The 18,793-nt window shown below is 40.7% G+C and overlaps 2 protein-coding genes and 2 long non-coding RNA genes across 5 annotated transcripts in view; 2 read left to right on the top strand and 2 right to left on the bottom strand.

The window, feature by feature from the left end:
• The window catches only part of LOC149118741 (astacin-like metalloprotease toxin 2), a 37,237-nt gene extending 21,296 nt beyond the window's left edge, over positions 1-15,941 (bottom strand). The window contains exons 1-4 of the mRNA XM_089272261.1: positions 15,878-15,941; positions 11,748-11,897; positions 6,248-6,377; positions 5,209-5,303 (exon numbers count right to left, since the gene is read on the bottom strand). Coding sequence (XP_089128387.1) covers positions 5,209-5,303; positions 6,248-6,377; positions 11,748-11,897; positions 15,878-15,941 — 439 coding nt within the window. The remainder of the gene's footprint in view (positions 1-5,208; positions 5,304-6,247; positions 6,378-11,747; positions 11,898-15,877) is intronic.
• On the bottom strand, positions 103-905 carry LOC149118744 (uncharacterized). Its single transcript, XM_089282719.1, has one exon. The coding sequence runs from the start codon at positions 880-882 to the stop codon at positions 130-132; it is 753 nt and encodes a 250-aa protein (XP_089138845.1). The 5' UTR covers positions 883-905; the 3' UTR covers positions 103-129.
• LOC149118743 (uncharacterized) lies at positions 6,432-9,036 on the top strand. Its single transcript, XR_016201703.1, has 2 exons — positions 6,432-7,432; positions 8,791-9,036. It is a non-coding gene; the product is annotated as an uncharacterized LOC149118743 (long non-coding RNA).
• LOC149118742 (uncharacterized) lies at positions 9,290-11,016 on the top strand. 2 transcript variants are annotated; one of them, XR_016201701.1, is made up of 3 exons: positions 9,290-10,396; positions 10,479-10,544; positions 10,903-11,016. It is a non-coding gene; the product is annotated as an uncharacterized LOC149118742 (long non-coding RNA). The 2 variants fall into 2 exon arrangements; XR_016201702.1 differs by having other exon boundaries at positions 10,789-11,016.
• Positions 15,942-18,793: the final 2,852 nt, after the last annotated feature.

Raw genomic sequence — 18,793 nt, 5'->3', positions numbered from 1 at the left:
TCACTTGGCACTAGGTACCAGTCCTACACTATCCCCTTCTTGGGAAGGACCATGTCCCCAAACAAAATGTCAGCAAAAATCTACATTGAAATTGAAGGACCATCCGACAGGTCCTAACTCGATGACAGACTAGACGTCTAAATGATAGTCCTGCACCCAAGCGGGTACACGCCTTTCCCTTTGTGACCTTCGGGGTCCGGGCTCCTCAGAGGGGGCTTCGACATCAGCATTCATCGGGAAAACGTCATCTTCCAGGATGATTACTCCAGGACTATTAGCAACCTTTGTCGTAGAAGGAAGCGAGACTCCAGTAGGTACTGGATCACCCACAATCCAGCTTTCATCCCTATCACAAGTCCCGTTGAAGGGTTTCAGCTGGTTGAAATGTACTACCCTCCTCTTGACCCTGGCGTAGCTTCCAGCGGCCCCACAGTACTTGATCCTGAAAACTACGTCATTCAGCCGCTTGATAACTTTCCAAGGGCCCGTCCATGGTCTATTCAGCTTCATACACCTGCCCCTACGTGTTTGCTTGTCCAACCACAGGACACGGTCTCCCACTTGGTAGGCTTTAGCTGTTGCCCAGCGGTCGTAGTAAGCCTTCTGAGAACGCTGCGAAACTTTCAGAGTTTCCCTAGCAGACTGGAAAGCTTGCGTAAGCCTTGACTTGAGCTGGGAAGCATAATCAGAATGATGCTGTGGCGGAGGCAGGGAGGAGTCCGGCTGATGCAAGTCACTTGGCAGGCGAAGCTCCCTACGGAATTCTAAGAAACTGGGAGTAAAACCAGTACTACCGTGAACAGAAGTGTTGTAAGCCAGACATGTAGACGGGATGTGCAAATCCCAGTTCCTTTGGTCCTCCTTAACAATCTTTGCCAGCATACTATTCACTGTACGAATACTTCGCTCCGACGCTCCATCTGACAGAGGGTGAAACGGTGTCGTTTGTGTGTTCCAGATCTCAAAGAAAGAGCATATCTCCTGTATCATTTCAGCTGTCAGGTTCTTTCCCTGATCATGGTGTATTTGTTCTGGAGCTCCATGCCGAGGAATCCAACAGTCAAATACTTTCCTAGCAATGGTCTCAGACTTCTGGTCTCTAAGTGGGTACAATTCAAGCCACTTGGTGAAATGATCAACCATGACTAAACAGTACCGGTATCCTTGAGAGCTCAGTGGGTATTCCACAATATCCATTGTCACCAGTTCTCCTGGACGGCGAGTGACGATCGGATGCAGTGGAGCTCTTCTTGAAGGAACCAGGTTTTTCCTCCTCTGGCAAGGCAAACAGCTCCGGCACCATTCCTCTATATCCAGTTACATGGACGGCCAGAAAAACCTCTCTTTGACCCTAGCAGAAGTCTTGGCTGTTCCGAAATGACCCAGCTCGTCGTGCATCATTTGAAGAGCCCTTGATGTAAGATTTCCCGGGATAACTATTTGCTCTGAGCCAGGATCGTCACTGCAACTATGCCTGAGAATGCCATCCTTCCCCACACTCAGTTTAGGCAACTCCTTATAAAAGAACTTAAGCTCCATATCATCCACATTCTCTGGAGGGGTCGCTTTAGACGTCAGTAAGAACTTGACTTTGGAAAGAGTCGGGCAACTGTCCTGTTGCTTTCTGACAAAGTCGAGGGACCATGCTTCCTGTGTGCCGGCCTTTACTCCTTGGACTCTACTTAAGGCATCTGCAACTGTATTCTTACTTCCTGCAATGCGGTGAACTCTGCATTGGAACTCCCTAAACTTGTCGACCCATCTCCACAACCGTCCATTGTGTTCCTTGGTTCGGGTGAGAAGCCACTATAAAGACTCGTGGTCAGTGAACAAGTCAAACTCACGTCCAAGCAAATATGGTCGATAGGTTTTCAGAGCCTCAATTACTGCAAGGCATTCCTTTTCCGTAATTGAATAATTGCATTCGGCCTTGTTAAGTTTCCGCCCTCCAAAAGCCACCGGTCTTCTACCCCCACTGATGTCAGGCTGCTCTAGGACAAAACCAACTGCTTTGTCAGATGCATCACAAGAAATGTTATGAGAAAATTCGCCGTTCCACAGACAATTCTTTATTATTTGGAAAATTATAGGAAAAAAACCGACAGTAGCCTATTTTCAGTTAACAGCTAGAGATCTTAAGTTTTGTCCTTCGTTGTGCTTTGCCGATTCTTTGTATACCTCAGCGTGTGCAACGCTGTTTCACTAACTTTCATTTAGAAGACAAGTAGTTCGTTTTCGGGTCATTTGAGTTTCTTTTCATTATTAAAATCTACCTTCCGTTCCCTCAGAAACTGGCCAGCTGAACTACTTTTCACTAATGTAGTTTTATTAGTTTCCTTGGAAGTTAGCCAGCTGAACTACTTTTCACTAATGGAGTCTTAATGTTTTCTATTCATAGGATAATTTTTCCTTGCTGTCGGTAACACCAATTCAGAATTTCAAATTTAAGTACCTCACTTTTAATTTCCTAAGTTGGTCTATCTTAATCTCAGCCTGTGTAATTTTAATCCTAGCACTCTATTTTTAATTTTGGAAGCCTCGTGGTGTTGATTAGAATTCGCTATCTTAATTAAGTACTTTCCGCTCGTATTGTATACTTGAAGTTACATTAGCATATTGGAAACACTTGTCGTGTAAAGGATGATATATAAGCAAGTACGTTTGTAAAGCTTTTTCGATTACATCGATTACATCGGCTACATCGTTACGATTTTACAGCGGCTACTCCGCCGAGTATGTCAGTTTCACCCTCGACGTTAGAGTGCAGAATAAACTACTGTTGGACAAAGTTATGTCTCTTCCTTGACGTCCGTAGTGAAGACCATTGAAGTAGATCCTCGTGTACCAGGAAATCGTGACGAATTTCCGTTCCCGCAGCCAAGCAGTGCTCTCCAGAGTTAGATTCCCCCAGTTGTCAGTTCAAGTGTCCGTTCAGTCCAAAATTTACAGTGTTGCAGGAAAAACCTATCGTCACAGAAACCATGAAACGCCCCTGTCTATCTGGAAGTTTCAAAGTCACTGAAGCACACAGAATTTCCTTAAGCTGTTTAAAAGCACTTTCACATTGAGATGTCCATACAAATTCCGGTTTGTTCAGGAGTTCATGAAGTGGAACTGCAATGCGTGCGAAACCTTTCACAAACTGTCTCCAAAATGTACAAACACCCAGGAACCGGCGAAGTTCTGCTTCATCTTGAGGGGTCTTCCAGTCTCGGATTATATCCAACTTCTCTGGTTGTGGTCGAATACCATCTTTATCAATAACATGACCAAGGAACTTGACAGACCTTGTGGCAAACTGGCACTGCTTTCCAGATAACTTAAACCCAAACTTCCTGATAGTTTGCAATAGCCTCTCAACACCTCTTAAATGTTCCTCAAAACTAGAATGGAAACAAATCACATCATCCAAGTAGGCCATAACATCTTCAGTGTCCAACACTTGAAGCATGTCCTCAATTACTGCCTGGAACGTTCCTGGTGCTCCTGCGAGACCGAACGGTAAGCGACAATACTGAAACAATCCAAAGGGTGAAACAAAAGCAGTCTTGTACCTGTCCTCAGGAGCCACCTCAATCTGATGGTAGCCAGAGACCGTGTCAATTGTAGTGAAAAACTTGGCATCGGCTAGCCGCTCCAGTGTTTCAGTCATGTTGGGAAGAGGATAACTGGCCACCCTTGTAGCTTCGTTTAATTTCCTGTAATCGACACATATTCTCAGATCCCCCGAAGGTTTCCTCACAATGACCAGGGGACTAGCCCATTCTGAGGTGGATTTCTCAATAATCCCCTCTTCCAACATAGCTTTCAAATCTGACTTGACTCCTTCTTGGTACGCAAAAGGGACTCTACGAAGCTGCTGTTTGACTGGAGTAGCTCCTTCTTTCAGGGGGATGTGATGCTGCACCCCTTTGAAATATTTCCCAATGTCACGTTTACCCTTTGAAAAAACATCAGCATAACAAAGCAGTAAATTTTCGAGTTGTTTTTTCTGAACACCATTAAGGTCGCTGTCTGTCAAGGCAATGCCAAGTTCCTCCAAATTTCCGTTAGGCAGATGTTTTTCTTTGTATTTCACAAAATGCAAACTAAAAAAAGTACGAGCAAAGACAAGATAAGAGAAAGAAAGAAAAACAAAAGCAATAGAAAGAGAAAAACTAACTCCGTGTGGCTTTGTTTGATCTTACCGAAGTGCGCTGGTAGTGTAAATTGCGCACGCGCTGAAAGGGTAACTTCCAATAGATATCGGGCGCACTTCCGGTTTCTTTAAATGCTAAAGGAAACGCGGTTTTTCATTAAATCCAGCCTTTTTCGACAAATTTCGATTAAAGCCAAAGTTGAAAACATAGCTATGCATTCCTTTTTCGAAATCATACTTTTTTCAGATAATTACGAATTTTTCAATATTTTGAAATGCTCTCAAAATCTGACCTTTTAGAAATGAAACAAAATCGATGCATAGCGTAATGAGGATTTGAATTAAAATATTAAATCAGTGAAAAAAATCCCGATAAAGTAATTTGCCTGGGAGCCTTTGCATTTTTTCTGTATTAGTCACATGACCATGGGCGTGGCCTGATGACGTCATCACTAGTGTTACTGATCATGAAAAAGTTAAAACACATGAAATAACTCTGGACTAACTAAAAATGATGAGGTTATATGAGAATAAATTTTCCTTAGCAACGGCTCGAAAAGATCGGTTAATGGGCCCTTAATTTGCTAAATTCAATTAGCATTCCTTCAGTTCTCCCGGCGCCCACCATTGTTATTCATAACTTCACAGCACTGTCAGAGCCATATCCTCTCATTTCTCATTTCATTTACCAATCTTGAAGTGTACCATCTCTCTATCTCTCATTTCCGATCCCAGTAGTAGGTAGGACGCATGTAACATAATGAACCTTAGTAGATGGCCTAGCTCTGATGGAATCTCTGGAAGCTCAGTGAGTGGGGTATCCTACCAGTCTGCGGAGGGTAATTTTATACATGGTAGCAACCTTAATTTCTAAACATAGCTAAATACGATTTCAGTTTCGTGCACACAGGAAGTTTAGAACACTTGATTTGTAAATTACTTGTGTAAAATATCTTCTCAATGGCTGATGGCTAAGAGAGGTGTTCTTCGGGTTAAACTATGTTAACTAAACCGGTTTCTAGTTGGTATGAATGGGGAAAAGAATAAGCTTGTAACATTAATGGACTGACCAAGTTCGTGAAGAATCATCCCATGCCACCAGCATCGAGGAACGAGCAGCAGTCTATAGACCCTGCCTGTGTAACCCACGTCTGTTGAGGCGCAACTGGAAACAATAACAACCCAAGTATGAAGTCTCATTATTGATCGGTATACCTTTCAATGGATGTTCGTTCTTAGAATTTGGTGGTAAATCAAGACAATGTTCCCAGTTGACGAATTCCTTGATTCTCATCACCTATCTAGATGACACTGTATGAAAACTGTAAGAAGAATATGCACTTGACCGCCCTTGGGAATTATGAAAACGCTTCGCACTGTAACTCGACAGTTGAAGTGCAAACCCAAAAGAGTGTTTTGTCTCATGGCTTAGGTTCCCTCTGCTAAGGCTGGGTTCACGCTTGGTGCCTGGACACCGGCAAAAAATAGTGTTGCGCTCAGACACTGGTACTCCAGGTACTCAAGTGCCATTTAGTTCCCGGTTACAAAGGTCGAGACCTTGTACGCGGGCACTGACACTGTGCCCGAATTGTGGTGTGAGTACTTGGAAAAAGGCGTGTTTACATCAGTACCTGGCGAGAATCGTCCACGGGCACCGTATTCGGTTACCAAGTGTGAACATAGCCTAAGAGACTCAGGATGGAACCGGCCGGACTTCCTTTTCCTACGTCATTGACATTCGCTCTCGCTTATTTTCTTCAAAAGTTTGACAGGCAAGCTGCCGTATTTATTTTACGGAACAGAAACGTTAAAAATAAGTTCCAGGGATCCCTCTCAGTTCTCAAAAACAAGATATACCATTCAGAAAAATACAGAAGCGTAGCAGCTCTCGTAAGCTTGTAATTCTCTTCATTGTTAGCGCGCAGCTGTGGTTTAGGGCTAGGGGCATTATTTCTTTTGTTTGTTCTATTGTTCTCACCAAGGGTAGCAAGCCATTCATCTGAGACATTACGGGTGCTGCTACATCACCCGAAAAATATCTAGAAATCTTTTATTCCTGAAGTTGGAAACAGCATTTGAATTTGTAGTCATGACTCATTAATAACTTACATTTCTTCGTCATTGTTAACAATCCGTAGGAAGGCCTTTTCGTTTGATTGTGGTACAAATTCCACACACGATTTATCCATCCATTCTTTCATGGCTCCGGCGATAGCATCCCCTGCCTTGACACTTGCCTCTTTAAAATTAAATTAAATCAGTCACTGTTAAATGTTTTTCTAGTTACGGTGGTAACGGTACTTTAAATGATATATCAATGATGCAATCAATTGATCACTCTGTGAAAAGTTTCTTTACCAACGTCTGCTGCATAGTCTGCGACATGTTTGGCTCGTCGTTAAAATTAACTCTCCGGTTTGTGACTGTAATAGGAGCTTCTAAATTTCTTTACCACTTCAAACATTGGAGCGTATTACCACAACAGACAACCACTTACTTAAGAGAATGCCTTCCCTTAACGTGGGATGAAAAACAAGTCATGCACAAAAGAAAAAATATTGGCTTGAAAACTGGTGATAACCAGGGGCTGTTCAGGAGTACCCGTCGGATCCGCTCCGCAAAATATCCGCTCTGCAGACTAAAGTTGAGCTGGCTGGGAATTTTAGTATTAAACAGAATCTTGCTGAGAATTTAGCTTATCGAGAGCTAGCTAGCTGGAAATTTTTTTTTGGTGTTCAAATAGCTTACACTGTGGTTTGACTAATCAGTTCTGGCTGGAAATTACATTCCGGATGCGATCACTGACTGAAGTGTGTCACTTGACACTCTCTGACTGCTTGACCTTTTGTTTGAAAACATGCTTACAATATAATGTTAGTTGTTTATTAAAGTTTTATTTACCAGCAAACAATAGAAGTCTGTTCTGCTGTCATTTATAGTGTGAAATTAGATCGGTTTCTTTTCCCTTGACGCTCCTTTTTCCCACGTTCAGTTGCATGTTTCACCACCGTTGATCCGGTCGCGGAAAATCATCGTCTGTTCTAGCTGCTTTCATGTTCTACCTTGAGACAACTGGTTATCTGGTGATGACGTTTGTTGGTTCGTGCAGTCTTTTCACATTTTTGCCTGAGGCCCGGTGAGACTCGGGTAACCTCGTAATATTTTGTAACTAAAACATTGTTCCCGTATAATTTTGTGTCCAACGGTCGCGCGATCAGATTTTGCCGACCAGTTGTTTGAGGGTTTGGCAGCCAGAGAACTCTGAGGACTCCACTGATAAATTCAAAGGTTCAGGTAAGAACTACTTTGGAGTTGAACTAGCTGAATCAGCCTATATATTTAATATTCAGTGATAATGTTTAAGCAATGTGTGCGGGAAAAGCCGGCGCAGGTTTTCAAACTGTATTCGCCACTGTATTGTATTTCAAACCCAACGGAAAGTGCAGCTTCAGTGAAGACAGTGAAAGCAAGAAAAGGCCTGATATGTCTCAGAACTTGGAAGGGTTTTCGAAATTGTCAGTGCATTCATCCACAGTGATCCTACTTCCAAGTGTAATTTCAATTCTGTAATTTTAACGACCAGTAAAATCCGATCCCGGTGCTGCAGTCGATGATGACCGCTTTTTAACGCGTCGAACGTTAAAACATGAGCTATTGAAACACATTTGCCGCGTATTGGACAACTGACGAGATATTGAAATGATTATTTTTTCCCGGTGTAAGAAAGTATTGTTTCCATCGGTTTCTTTACTGAAGTCCGATCGTGTTCTTTATATAACTGAAGGCTGATTACCTATTGCTGCCTTTTGGTATCGCCGAAAATTTGCCCTGAAAGAGCTGTTGACCAACACACCTGATTGATCTAGTTCAGTGCTAATTGTACTGTACTTTGGGATTTAAAAGGGAATACAAAGGCTTTCCATGTCAAAGGTGAGAAAAGACCAGAAGGCAATCATGTCATTCCAGATTTCGTTCTTTCGGTGTCGATAGCGCCAGGACAACAATGTGTAATTTAATTTCTTATGCGTTCCCATTTGTTAACGCGCGTGTTTTTCGCACATTCAGTTTCTGTTAGAGAACAAGTTATTTTGCATGCCTGCGTTGTTACCGGAAATGTAGACATTTCGCCTTATTGTCCTTCTTTTTATGATGGCACAGACAGTGATTTTGTGGTGGAACAATCATCGCGCGGTTCAGTTCATGTAGCTTAGGCAAAGCGCGAAACATGGCACACGAAAAAATAGGGGAGGGGCGTGGCACCAGTTCACACCATTCACTGAATTCACGCTTCTGGGTTATAGTTTGATGACGAAATGAGCGTAAAAAATTATTCCACACTTATTTTTCTTAAACAGTTAAATCCTTGCTTCTTTGACTTGCCCCAGGGAATGTAATTTTCAGCAATGTAACATCAGTTAAAATCTAAGACATTTCGTTGAATTCTCTCATGAATGAGCTATTTTTGTGAACATAGTTCTTGATCTAGATCTTACATTGAGGGGCCCGATAGTATCACCAGTTTTGTATATTATTATGTGTCCGTGGCTGTATGCGTATTTGGATGCAAGTGTGTGTGTGTGGACAGGGGGAGGACGCCGATATAAGAGGGATTGTGCAGTATGTTAAATTTTCTAAAACATATCATTTTTCAGGTGTAAAATTAACTGCGTGAACTATAAGAAGCACAGCTAAAGATGCTGCAAACGTTACCCGATGTCATGGACTGGTACCCGAGAAAAGATGAGCAAATTTGTTGATGAAATCACGAGATTAACTTTGTGAATCTTTTATGCTGATCGTCCAGTGTATATTTATGACATTACATTGATCTGATTGATACATTTTGTTAACGAGTTAACGAGTAATGATGCTGTTAATAGCAATACTTTTACTATGAACGGCCTTTAACATTCCAACAATGCCGGGGTCTTTGCTGCGAAACTTTGCACTTAGCTGTGTGAAACTTTTACGGTGAACGGCCTATAACATCCCAACAATGCCGGGGTCTTTGCTGCGAATGTTCGCACTTAACTGTGTGAAACTTTTACGGTGAACGGCCTATAACATCCCGATAATGCCGAGGTCTTTGCTGCGAATGTTTGCACTTAACTGTGTGAAACTTTTACGGTGAACGGCCTATAACATCCCAACAATGCCGGGGTCTTTGCTGCGAAACTTTGCACTTAACTGTGTGAAACTTTTACGGTGAACGGCCTATAACATCCCAACAATGCCGGGGTCTTTGCTGCGAAACTTTGCACTTAACTGTGTGAAACTTTTATGGTGAACGGCCTGTAACATTCCAACAATGCCGGGGTCTTTGCTGCGAAACTTTGCACTTAGCTGTGTGAAACTTTTATGGTGAACGGCCTGTAACATCCCAACAATGCCGGGGTCTTTGCTGCGAATGTTCGCACTTAACTGTGTGAAACTTTTACGGTGAACGGCCTGTAACATCCCAACAATGCCGGGGTCTTTGCTACGAATGTTTGCACTTAACTGTGTGAAACTTTTACGGTGAACGGCCTGTAACATCCCAACAATGCCGGGGTCTTTGCTGCGAAACTTTGCACTTAACTGTGTGAAACTTTTACGGTGAACGGCCTATAACATCCCAACAATGCCGGGGTCTTTGCTGCGAAACTTTGCACTTAACTGTGTGAAACTTTTACGGTGAACGGCCTGTAACATTCCAACAATGCCGGGGTCTTTGCTGCGAAACTTTGCACTTAGCTGTGTGAAACTTTTATGGTGAACGGCCTGTAACATCCCAACAATGCCGGGGTCTTTGCTGCGAATGTTCGCACTTAACTGTGTGAAACTTTTACGGTGAACGGCCTGTAACATCCCAACAATGCCGGGGTCTTTGCTGCGAATGTTTGCACTTAACTGTGTGAAACTTTTACGGTGAACGGCCTGTAACATCCCAACAATGCCGGGGTCTTTGCTGCGAATGTTTGCACTTAACTGTGTGAAACTTTTACGGTGAACGGCCTATAATATCCTAACAATGCTGGGGTCTTTGCTGCGAAACTTTGCACTTAACTGTGTGAAACTTTTACGGTGAACGGCTTTGAACATCCCTTCAATGGGTATTTATGAAATTTTTACGGTAAACTACCTCTAGGAATGTGAGTGTCTTTGGTTGTTTAGCTTTCAAGTTAAATTAATTTGTGAAAGTTGTGTTGACAGTACTTTGCAGTCTTGGGTAAGGCATGGATCAGTGACATGGACTGAGATGGATCACCAACATTCAAGGTATGTATTATCAAGATTTTTCGTACTCGTTTTATGATAAAGATTCTAATGTGGTTTATACACTTTTATCTCGCAATTCTAGAGTGGGAAGCTCAGAGAAGACAGTTGTCCAAAGAAAAAGAAAAACACGTTTTTCAATACTTTTGAGGTAAACATGGTGTTACTAATCAGCACTAAACCAGCTCCCTTTGGTTGTTTTAAGGAGCTGGCATAACCCTTTATTTTTCAAAAAAATCATTGGAAATAATTGTAAACTACTAAATCGGGGTAAACATATAAAGTGTGTTGCTGTTGTTGAAATTACAATCATTATTGGGCTAGCAATGTAGAAGTAAGGCCGATATGTAGTAATAAAGGACTTCAATATTATTTTTTGTTTATTTCCCTTACAGCGTTATATAAAAGTAATTTTGCAACAGACATTTCTTTGGTGAAAGCAAGTTTGATCTGAATGTCTAGAAGGATTAGAGGGATCTTATTTTAAACATCAGTGTGAACCGTTTTAGATGTCAGAACGTAAAGTGCCAAACTGTCACACGTATGCTGAACCTGGAAGGCATCTGAAGTATCGGAAAACAACGTGCTGGGAGACACCTTGTCCGATCCGCTTAAGACATAAATGGTAAGTTGTATTGTTTTTAAGTGATAACATAATCATAGTGTAGAGTTTGCTCATAGCGGCAAAAATAACCACATATTGCTAATTTATCTCTAATAATAGTCAACAGACAATAGGCTGTTGAATAAAGGTCCTAAACAATGCGTTTGTTTTTAATCTAGGTCAAAACGCTGGCCAGAACATTTTTGCGCCAATAATTGCCTTGCTGGCATTTTCAATGTTACCCTTTACTGCTGGCTGGCTACTTGGCTAATTGCCATTTTTCTAGCTCGGTATTCAAAATTTTCATTATGTCTGGCTGGGAGTTTTATGAAATAAAGTCGATCTTGCTAGCAGTGAAGAGTGGATATTTTTTTCCCAGGAAAGTTAATTATTAATGATAATTGACGTGGGAGCACAGAATCAGTGCTTGGGAAGTCACACATTAAATTTCCAGTTAAAGTGTCGTTGGGTACTCCTGGCTGTTCCCTGTCTTGCGATTCTTGAAATATAGGAAGGATGCGAGAAATCTATGTTTTAAGGTCATATGCTTTGTGAGAGCCCTCGAACAAAGTAAAAAATTTAAGCGTCGAAATTTTGCGCTAAACTACGTAAAATGATTTATATCTTACAAATGCAACATGAAACACACAAGATTTAGATTTCCACTTTTCATATTTTACACGATGATGTCGATTCCGCTTGTAATTACCATGCTTTTATCACCTTTGTTACATAATTAACAGGTCCTACCTAAAGAGCTATCCAATTTAAAAGGGATCTTCCCGTCAGGCCATTGTCGGCCCGGTGTAAAGCATCGTTTGTGTCCGTGGGCCCCAGTCTTCAGCTCTTTGTACTCGTGCGGTTTTAGAAGCAAGTCTCCTTCATAAAGTCGCCTCTCATCTGCAAAATTTGTTTACTAAGCATTTCAAAGCTTAGTATTGGTATCTTAGCAAGATCCTCTCCAAGTCTGGGTCCTCGGTTCTCCCTGGTATATGTATAAAGACCCTCATCATAGAGCCCTTTCAATGATTAAAAATTGACTTCAGATGGCACTTATTTCAAGTCCTCTCGTTTTTTGGGCTGGGTCAAACACTAGCTATCCCGGGAGAATGAAAAAAATATTGAGATACCATCGAGATTCCGGAGAGATCGAGAAACAACCTGTAGACACATTCAAGAGAAGCAGCCCTCATAAAGAAAACTGTTTTTTTTTTTTTTTGTTTTTTTTCAATTTGGGATGGCAGAACATTCATCAACTTTACAAGATAAAATGAAGGGAATATACCCTTATACCCATATTAGTTTAGGGTTCAAAATGTGACGTTCTTACACCTAACAATGGTCCAACTCGTTGGCAGGACGGAATTTTGAAACAGTCAGTAACTTCTTCTTGTATCAAGGTCAAGGTCAACTTTATTTAGGCAGGGTGGCCCAATCAGCACTTGGCTGGTATCAAAAGGGGCCCTGCGTAAATTAAGACTACATTAAATTTCTATACATAGAGATTAACGTTAACAATTATAAAAAATTAAAAATAAAAACTACTCTCTAAAATAAAGTCTAAGAAGATTTTTAAAAATGGGGAGCGATGTTGCTTCTTTTATTGTAGTGGGTAAATTATTAAAATGAAGCGCACCAGAGTATCTGAAAGTCCTTTTCCCTAGCGTTAACTTGGGTTTCGGCAAGTGCATGTCGTTCCTTTTCCTCGTGTTGTAAGAATGAACGTTGCAATTTCTAATAAAATAATCCGACAAATATGGAGGAGCTAAATTATTTAAACATTTAAAAACTAAAATGCATTTGTGGGCTTTTCTTTGGGTTTCCAAATCCACCCACCCTAACATTTTAAAAGATCCTTCGGTTGTTGCCCTCCTTTGTATAATGCGTGCTGCTCTGTTTTGCAGACGTTGCAAGCTGTTACTGCAACCGATTGACAGCCCATCCCATACCGTGTTAGTGTAATCAAAAATCGGCTGAACTAAACAATTATACACGCATTTAGCAGCTTTTAGAGTAAGGTAGGGTCGTATGCGTGACAGCAGGCCGAGACGTTTTCTTACTCTCTTACAAATCAATTCTACATGTTCGTTCCATGAAAGATTCTCATCTAGTGTTACCCCTAAATAACAGAAGCTTGATACTCTGTCAATGTTTTTCCCGTGAAGCTCTATTTTATAGTCTGGACAGTGTTCTAGTTTTTGCCTAGTTCCAAACAGCATCCATTTAGTTTTACTCTGATTGAGTATCAGCCTGTTGCTTACTAACCATTTCTCAACATTGGTAAGATCGTTTTGAAGAACCTGCTTGATGATATCTGGACAGGAATCAGAGAAATATATAACAGTATCGTCGGCATACATGCCTATTTGTGACTTCAGTAGACTTTGCGGGAGATCATTGATGTATATCACAAATAGTATCGGGCCCAGTATGGATCCTTGGGGAACCCCATAACTAATAGTTAAGCTCGATGATTCGTCTTGGTTGTATTTGACCTTCTGGGATCGAGCTGTAAGGTAGTCTTCGAACCATTTCAAACTTTTCCCTCTAATTCCATAATGTTCTAGTTTGTGGAGCAGGCAGAGGTGGTCAACGAGATCGAACGCTTTTTTTAGGTCTATAAAAATAGACCCGGTAATCATCTGTTTATCCATTTGTTCTAAAATGTGATCAACAAAGTGTACAGTGGCTGTTTCAGTGGAGTGTTTCTTACGGAATCCTGATTGATGCACTGACAAGGAATGGTTTCTGATTAGAAATGCTACAAGCTGTGATTGAATTGCTCGTTCCATTACTTTAGAAATCAACGGAAGGACTGAAATCGGACGATAATTATTTGGGTCGCTGTTATCGCCCGATTTGTATATTGGAGTTACCTTCGCAGTTTTCCATTCAGATGGTATCATACAGGTAGAAATTGTTAAATTTATGAGGTAGGCGACTGGTCTAGATATTTCATTTGCTGCATCTTTCAGTAATCGAGCAGGAATTCCATCGAGGCCAGTAGCTTTAGTTGACTTCATTTTGAGCAGTTCTTTTTGAACAAATCCGGATGACACCTCTTCAAGGACAAAGTCTTGTTCAACTCTAGTTGACATAACTTTTGGCAGAGTACAACGTTCAAAATGGCTGCTCAGAGAGTTTGCGATCGATGTAAAAAAGCCATTGAATCTTGAGGCTGTAAGACCGTCACTGCTTGAAGGTACTGATTTGATTTTTTGGGGGACGATTTTATGCAAAGTTCGCCACATCACCTTTGGGTCTTTTTCATCCGCCAGTTGATTTGCATAATAGTCAATTTTTTCTTTACGCATTCTTGTGTTTATGGTGTTGCGTAACCGCTTATAATTGCTCCAATGTTGTTCTTTGTTTGTACTTAGGGCCTTTTTGTGGTGGTAATCACGCTCTTGCATAAGTTTCTTTAGATCGCTTGTTAACCACGGCACTGAATATCCACGGGCGCGACGCGTAACAATGGGTGCGTGTTTGTCGGCAGCTGTTAGAAAAAGGTCTTTAAAGGCGTTCCAACTACCCTCTGGTGTTTCTTCGAGTTCGATGATTTCCCATGGGATGTGTTTTAGGTCGTCACGGAACAATGCTGGATTATAATGTTTATAATTTCTCGTTTCAATAATTTTTGGTGGAGGGCGTTTCATCCTGTGTAGCTTTCTTACCCCAAAAATAGCACTATGGTCAGAAAAACCAACTGGTACAACACCGGCGAAATAAAGTTCTGGCCTTGAGGTGAAAAATAAATCAATTAAAGTTCTGGTGTGCTGCGTTACTCTTGTAAATCCTTTGATTAACTGTTTTAGGCAAAATGACTTGGTTATCTGTTGAAGGTGTTTATAAGATGTTATTGATTTGGAGAAATCAACATTTAAGTCCCCCATGAGTACCGTTTCCGCACCGATACTCTTAAGGTTGTTTAGGGTCTTCTCCAAACTCGAATTAAAAGCGGAAATATCCGAATTTGGTGATCTGTAAATAGAGCCAACCAACAGCTTCTTTGATTTCGGTTGAGACAATTCAAACCAAATTGCTTCTAAATCTGCACACATTAGTTCGGGATTTGCTTCGTCCAGTCGATTGAAGCTCAGGTGTTCAGCGATGTAAACTGCTAATCCACCCCCATGGCAATTTCTATCTTTCCTCAGTAAATTGAAGCCTGGAAGCCAAATTTCTTCGTCTGAAAATGACTCATCCAACCATGTTTCGTTTATCGATAGCACATGAGGTTTGTGTGTTTCGCAGAACAGTCGAAGCTCGTCCACCTTATTTCTTAGGCTGCAGATATTCAAATGGAATAGACGCAAGCCTCTCATTTCACGATGTTGAATAGGCCCAGGGCCTGGATTTAGTTGTATATCATTCGATAATAAAATGACATTTGCAATCATGGCTGTATTTAGAAGGCGTATAAAGCGAATCAGCTTCATGGTCTTCGTTGCGTTCGCCATGCTGGTTGCGAGGGATCTCGGAGTTGACTTTGCTGGATAAACGTTGAGCTTCACTTCATTTGCGTCTTTTGTAGCCATAAGAATTTGAAGGTTACTGTGTTGGGTTCCTTGAGGGCAAAACTTCGAGACTTGAGCAAGGAGTAAACATATTATTAAGTAAAATGTAAGAGAGCTCGCAAAACTCGACCGACCCGCCATCTTGACCACGTGCAGAGGTATGAGAGTACAGCCAGCTTTGAAGAAATGGTCCATATTCCCTTGCACATATTTAGAATCTATTTTCTTCGCACCTTATGGAGCATTTCTTTAGAAAAGAAACTTTCTGTATTGAACATTTAATTAGCTCCAAAATTCATGTCATCATAAAATATCTCCCTATTACTTTCCTCAATTCTTGTACACTTTTAGACCTATACATACCTTTGGCGTTAGAACACAGGGCCACAACGGCACTGAAGAATACTTGCGCCCAAAGCAATTTCATTGATCGATATTGATCAAGATTCCCAGCGCTCGTAACTGGATCCTGTCTAACAAAGACAACAAAGTGATTTTTCAAGAGTAATTATCAAATTCTACATGTAATTCTTTGCTTTTTGAACGTCTTAGTGACAAGTGACAGGTGAGAGTATAGAAACAGCACTTGTGACTCTGACAAGCGAGTGACGGATTTCACTCCAAATTACAATGTTAAAATTAAAATAATTAGAAATTAAAAGTGGAATGAATAAAGAATAAGTTTACCTCTCTTGATTAGTGACTTGTAACTGCAATTATTCTCTCGCACTCATTGGCTATTTTCAATAGTTTTGTTAAATAATCTGAAACACATCTTCGTTGTAAGTTGTTCAACTGTCAGATACACACTGACATTTAGTGAACGCAAAAGATCGAAATGTTTGTAGTTTGATTTGATCGTAAATTTAAATCTTGTAAATCGTCGAACATTTATACCAATTTGATTTCCTAGAAAACTAAAAACACTGTGCTTCTTTTAAAGTTGTTGTGAGTTTCTCCCGCCGTTATTGAAAATGATCTTTATATTCAGGTCCTTTCTGAATCTCATTGTTGTTGTCAAGTTCGTTTTAAATCGTGCATAATTCATTTTGCCTTTTCAACCAGTTAAAATTTTGTCTTCTGATGGCCATTTCGTTTCACATTGTCACGGGACGCAAGGGGCTTTTACTGTAAGTACCGCAGAGAAATGGTAGGAAATTTTCCTAGCATTCCTTACATACTCTCACTAGGGTTCTTCGTTTTGCGGCCAGGGAAGGCGTCATAATCTGTTTCAGTGACATATCGATGATATTAAATAAAAAATAAACCAGAAAGGGTGGATGGAATATGAGACAAGTTTTAAAATGAAGTCACGATATTAATGGTGCTTTAAAAGTAAATAGTGCGTTCGAGTCATTCCCGATGCTTTCAAATGATGGCGGACTCTACCGACGCCAACAATCTGGAACAAAACAAGGTTATTATATATCGGATCACGTCTAAACACACGCGAAGAAAGACTTGCACGTAGGGGCCAAACCACCCCCCAAATGTTTCGTCAGTTCTTGGGTATTTCACATTATTTCGCATTACTTAAAAAGTATTGACTCTTTCTACACCAAACTTGGCAGATGATCAGGTGACCTATTGCCAATTATATTTACGTAAAAAAATGTCAGTAAATGTCAAAGTTGTGACGTCACAGTGTTGACGTCATCTTTTTTGCCACTTTTGAAGTTTTTGATATGCATATTTTTTACAATGTGTTCGAAAGAGCACATCAAGGGGAGTTGAAACCAGAAAAAATTTTGTCCATATCATAAAAATTGAATGAAATATGGCATTTTTAAATATGAAAAATAACTCTGCAAAATATATGGTCCCCCCCTTGAGAAAAATCCCCAAATTGGAGCCGTAATGTTGTTCCAACAAATGCAGCTATGTTTCACATGTGATGTGCCAGATGACTAAAGCAAAAATAAAGAAGAAAATCGAGATAAAAAATTATCCCTCTAGTGTTATTGCGTTAAAATTAGTTTTGTTACGTCATAACCTGTGACGTCACCCGTTTTTTTACTTTTAATACCAACCTAACAAAGCCGAAAATCAAATTTCTAAACCATACGATTTTTGACAACATTAAGCTTTCTATTTTTCTAGATTATTAGCCTTCTTAGAATAAAACTGAAAAAAATAAACCAGAGAGACTGACTTAAGAAGGACAGTATGGTTAAGCAAATTCCGGGGGGGACAACAAAAAAATATTTAATTTACCATATCTCAAAAAATAATCATCATAGCAAAAAAACGGTTTTCAGCATTTTACTCCTCAAGTCAGGGCTTTCCAATGACATAATCTTTACATCAGATTTTACAAAAAATTATAGCACGTTTTGGTGACGTCATCAATTATGACGTCATAATCTGACATTTTGTCACGAATTCCAAATTAAAATAAACTGGAGAACAAAGAAAGCTCATCTGCCAAACGCGGTTTAGAAATATATAAACCAAGCAAATATAGCCTTCATGAAACATTAGGGGGGTGGTTTGGCCCCTACGTGAACGTGAGTGTGGCGCATCTCTAAACGCGCGAGAACTTACGAAAGTAAAGAAAGTTCATGCGGCAGAGAATCTCCAACCCAAACACTGTCCAAATCGATAGACTTCCACAAGTGAAATACACGTGTGTAGATTTGGGGGAGGGTTAAATCTAGTATCTTTAAAAAGTTAGGTAAGCATTCGTTGGGATCCACGAACCTAAAACGCGAGTGTGGCGCATCTCTCAAGGCACGAGAACTTACGAGAGAAAAGAAAGTTGATGCGGCAGAGAATCTCCAACCCAAACACTGTCCAAATCGATAGACTTCCACAAGTGAAATACACGTGTGTATATTTGGGGGAGGGGTAAATCTAGCATCTTTAAAAAGTTAGGTAAGCATTGGTTGGGACCCACGAACCTAAAACGCGAGTGTGGCGCATCTCTAAACGCGCGAGAACTTACGAGAGAAAAGAACGTTGATAGGGGCGAGAATCTCTCATCCAAGCACTGTCTAAATCGATAGACTTCCACAAGTGAAATACACGTGTGTAGATTTGGGGGAGGGCTAAATCTAGCATCTTTAAAAAGTTAGGTAAGCATTGGTTGGGATCCCCGCATCTAAAACGCCAGCGTGGCGCATCTCTAAACGCGCGAGAACTTACGAGAGAAAAGAAAGTTGATATGGGCCAGGATCTCCAACCCAAACACTGTCCAAATCGATAGACTTCCACAAGTGAAATACACGTGTGTAGATTTGAGAAAGGGCCAAATCTAGCATCTATGAGAACAGGGCTGTA

Source organism: Orbicella faveolata, unplaced genomic scaffold, assembly GCF_042242905.1.
Source record: "Orbicella faveolata isolate gen_17 unplaced genomic scaffold, um_ofav_v1 contig_1, whole genome shotgun sequence".
NCBI classification, from domain to species: Eukaryota; Metazoa; Cnidaria; class Anthozoa; order Scleractinia; family Merulinidae; genus Orbicella; species Orbicella faveolata.
This window is presented reverse-complemented; position numbering and strand designations above follow the sequence as displayed.

What these genes read in the sequence shown, in the direction of transcription:
- LOC149118744 (XM_089282719.1), bottom strand. Translation starts at nt 882, where the DNA reads ATGCTGGCAAAGATTGTTAAGGAGGACCAAAGGAACTGGGATTTGCAC.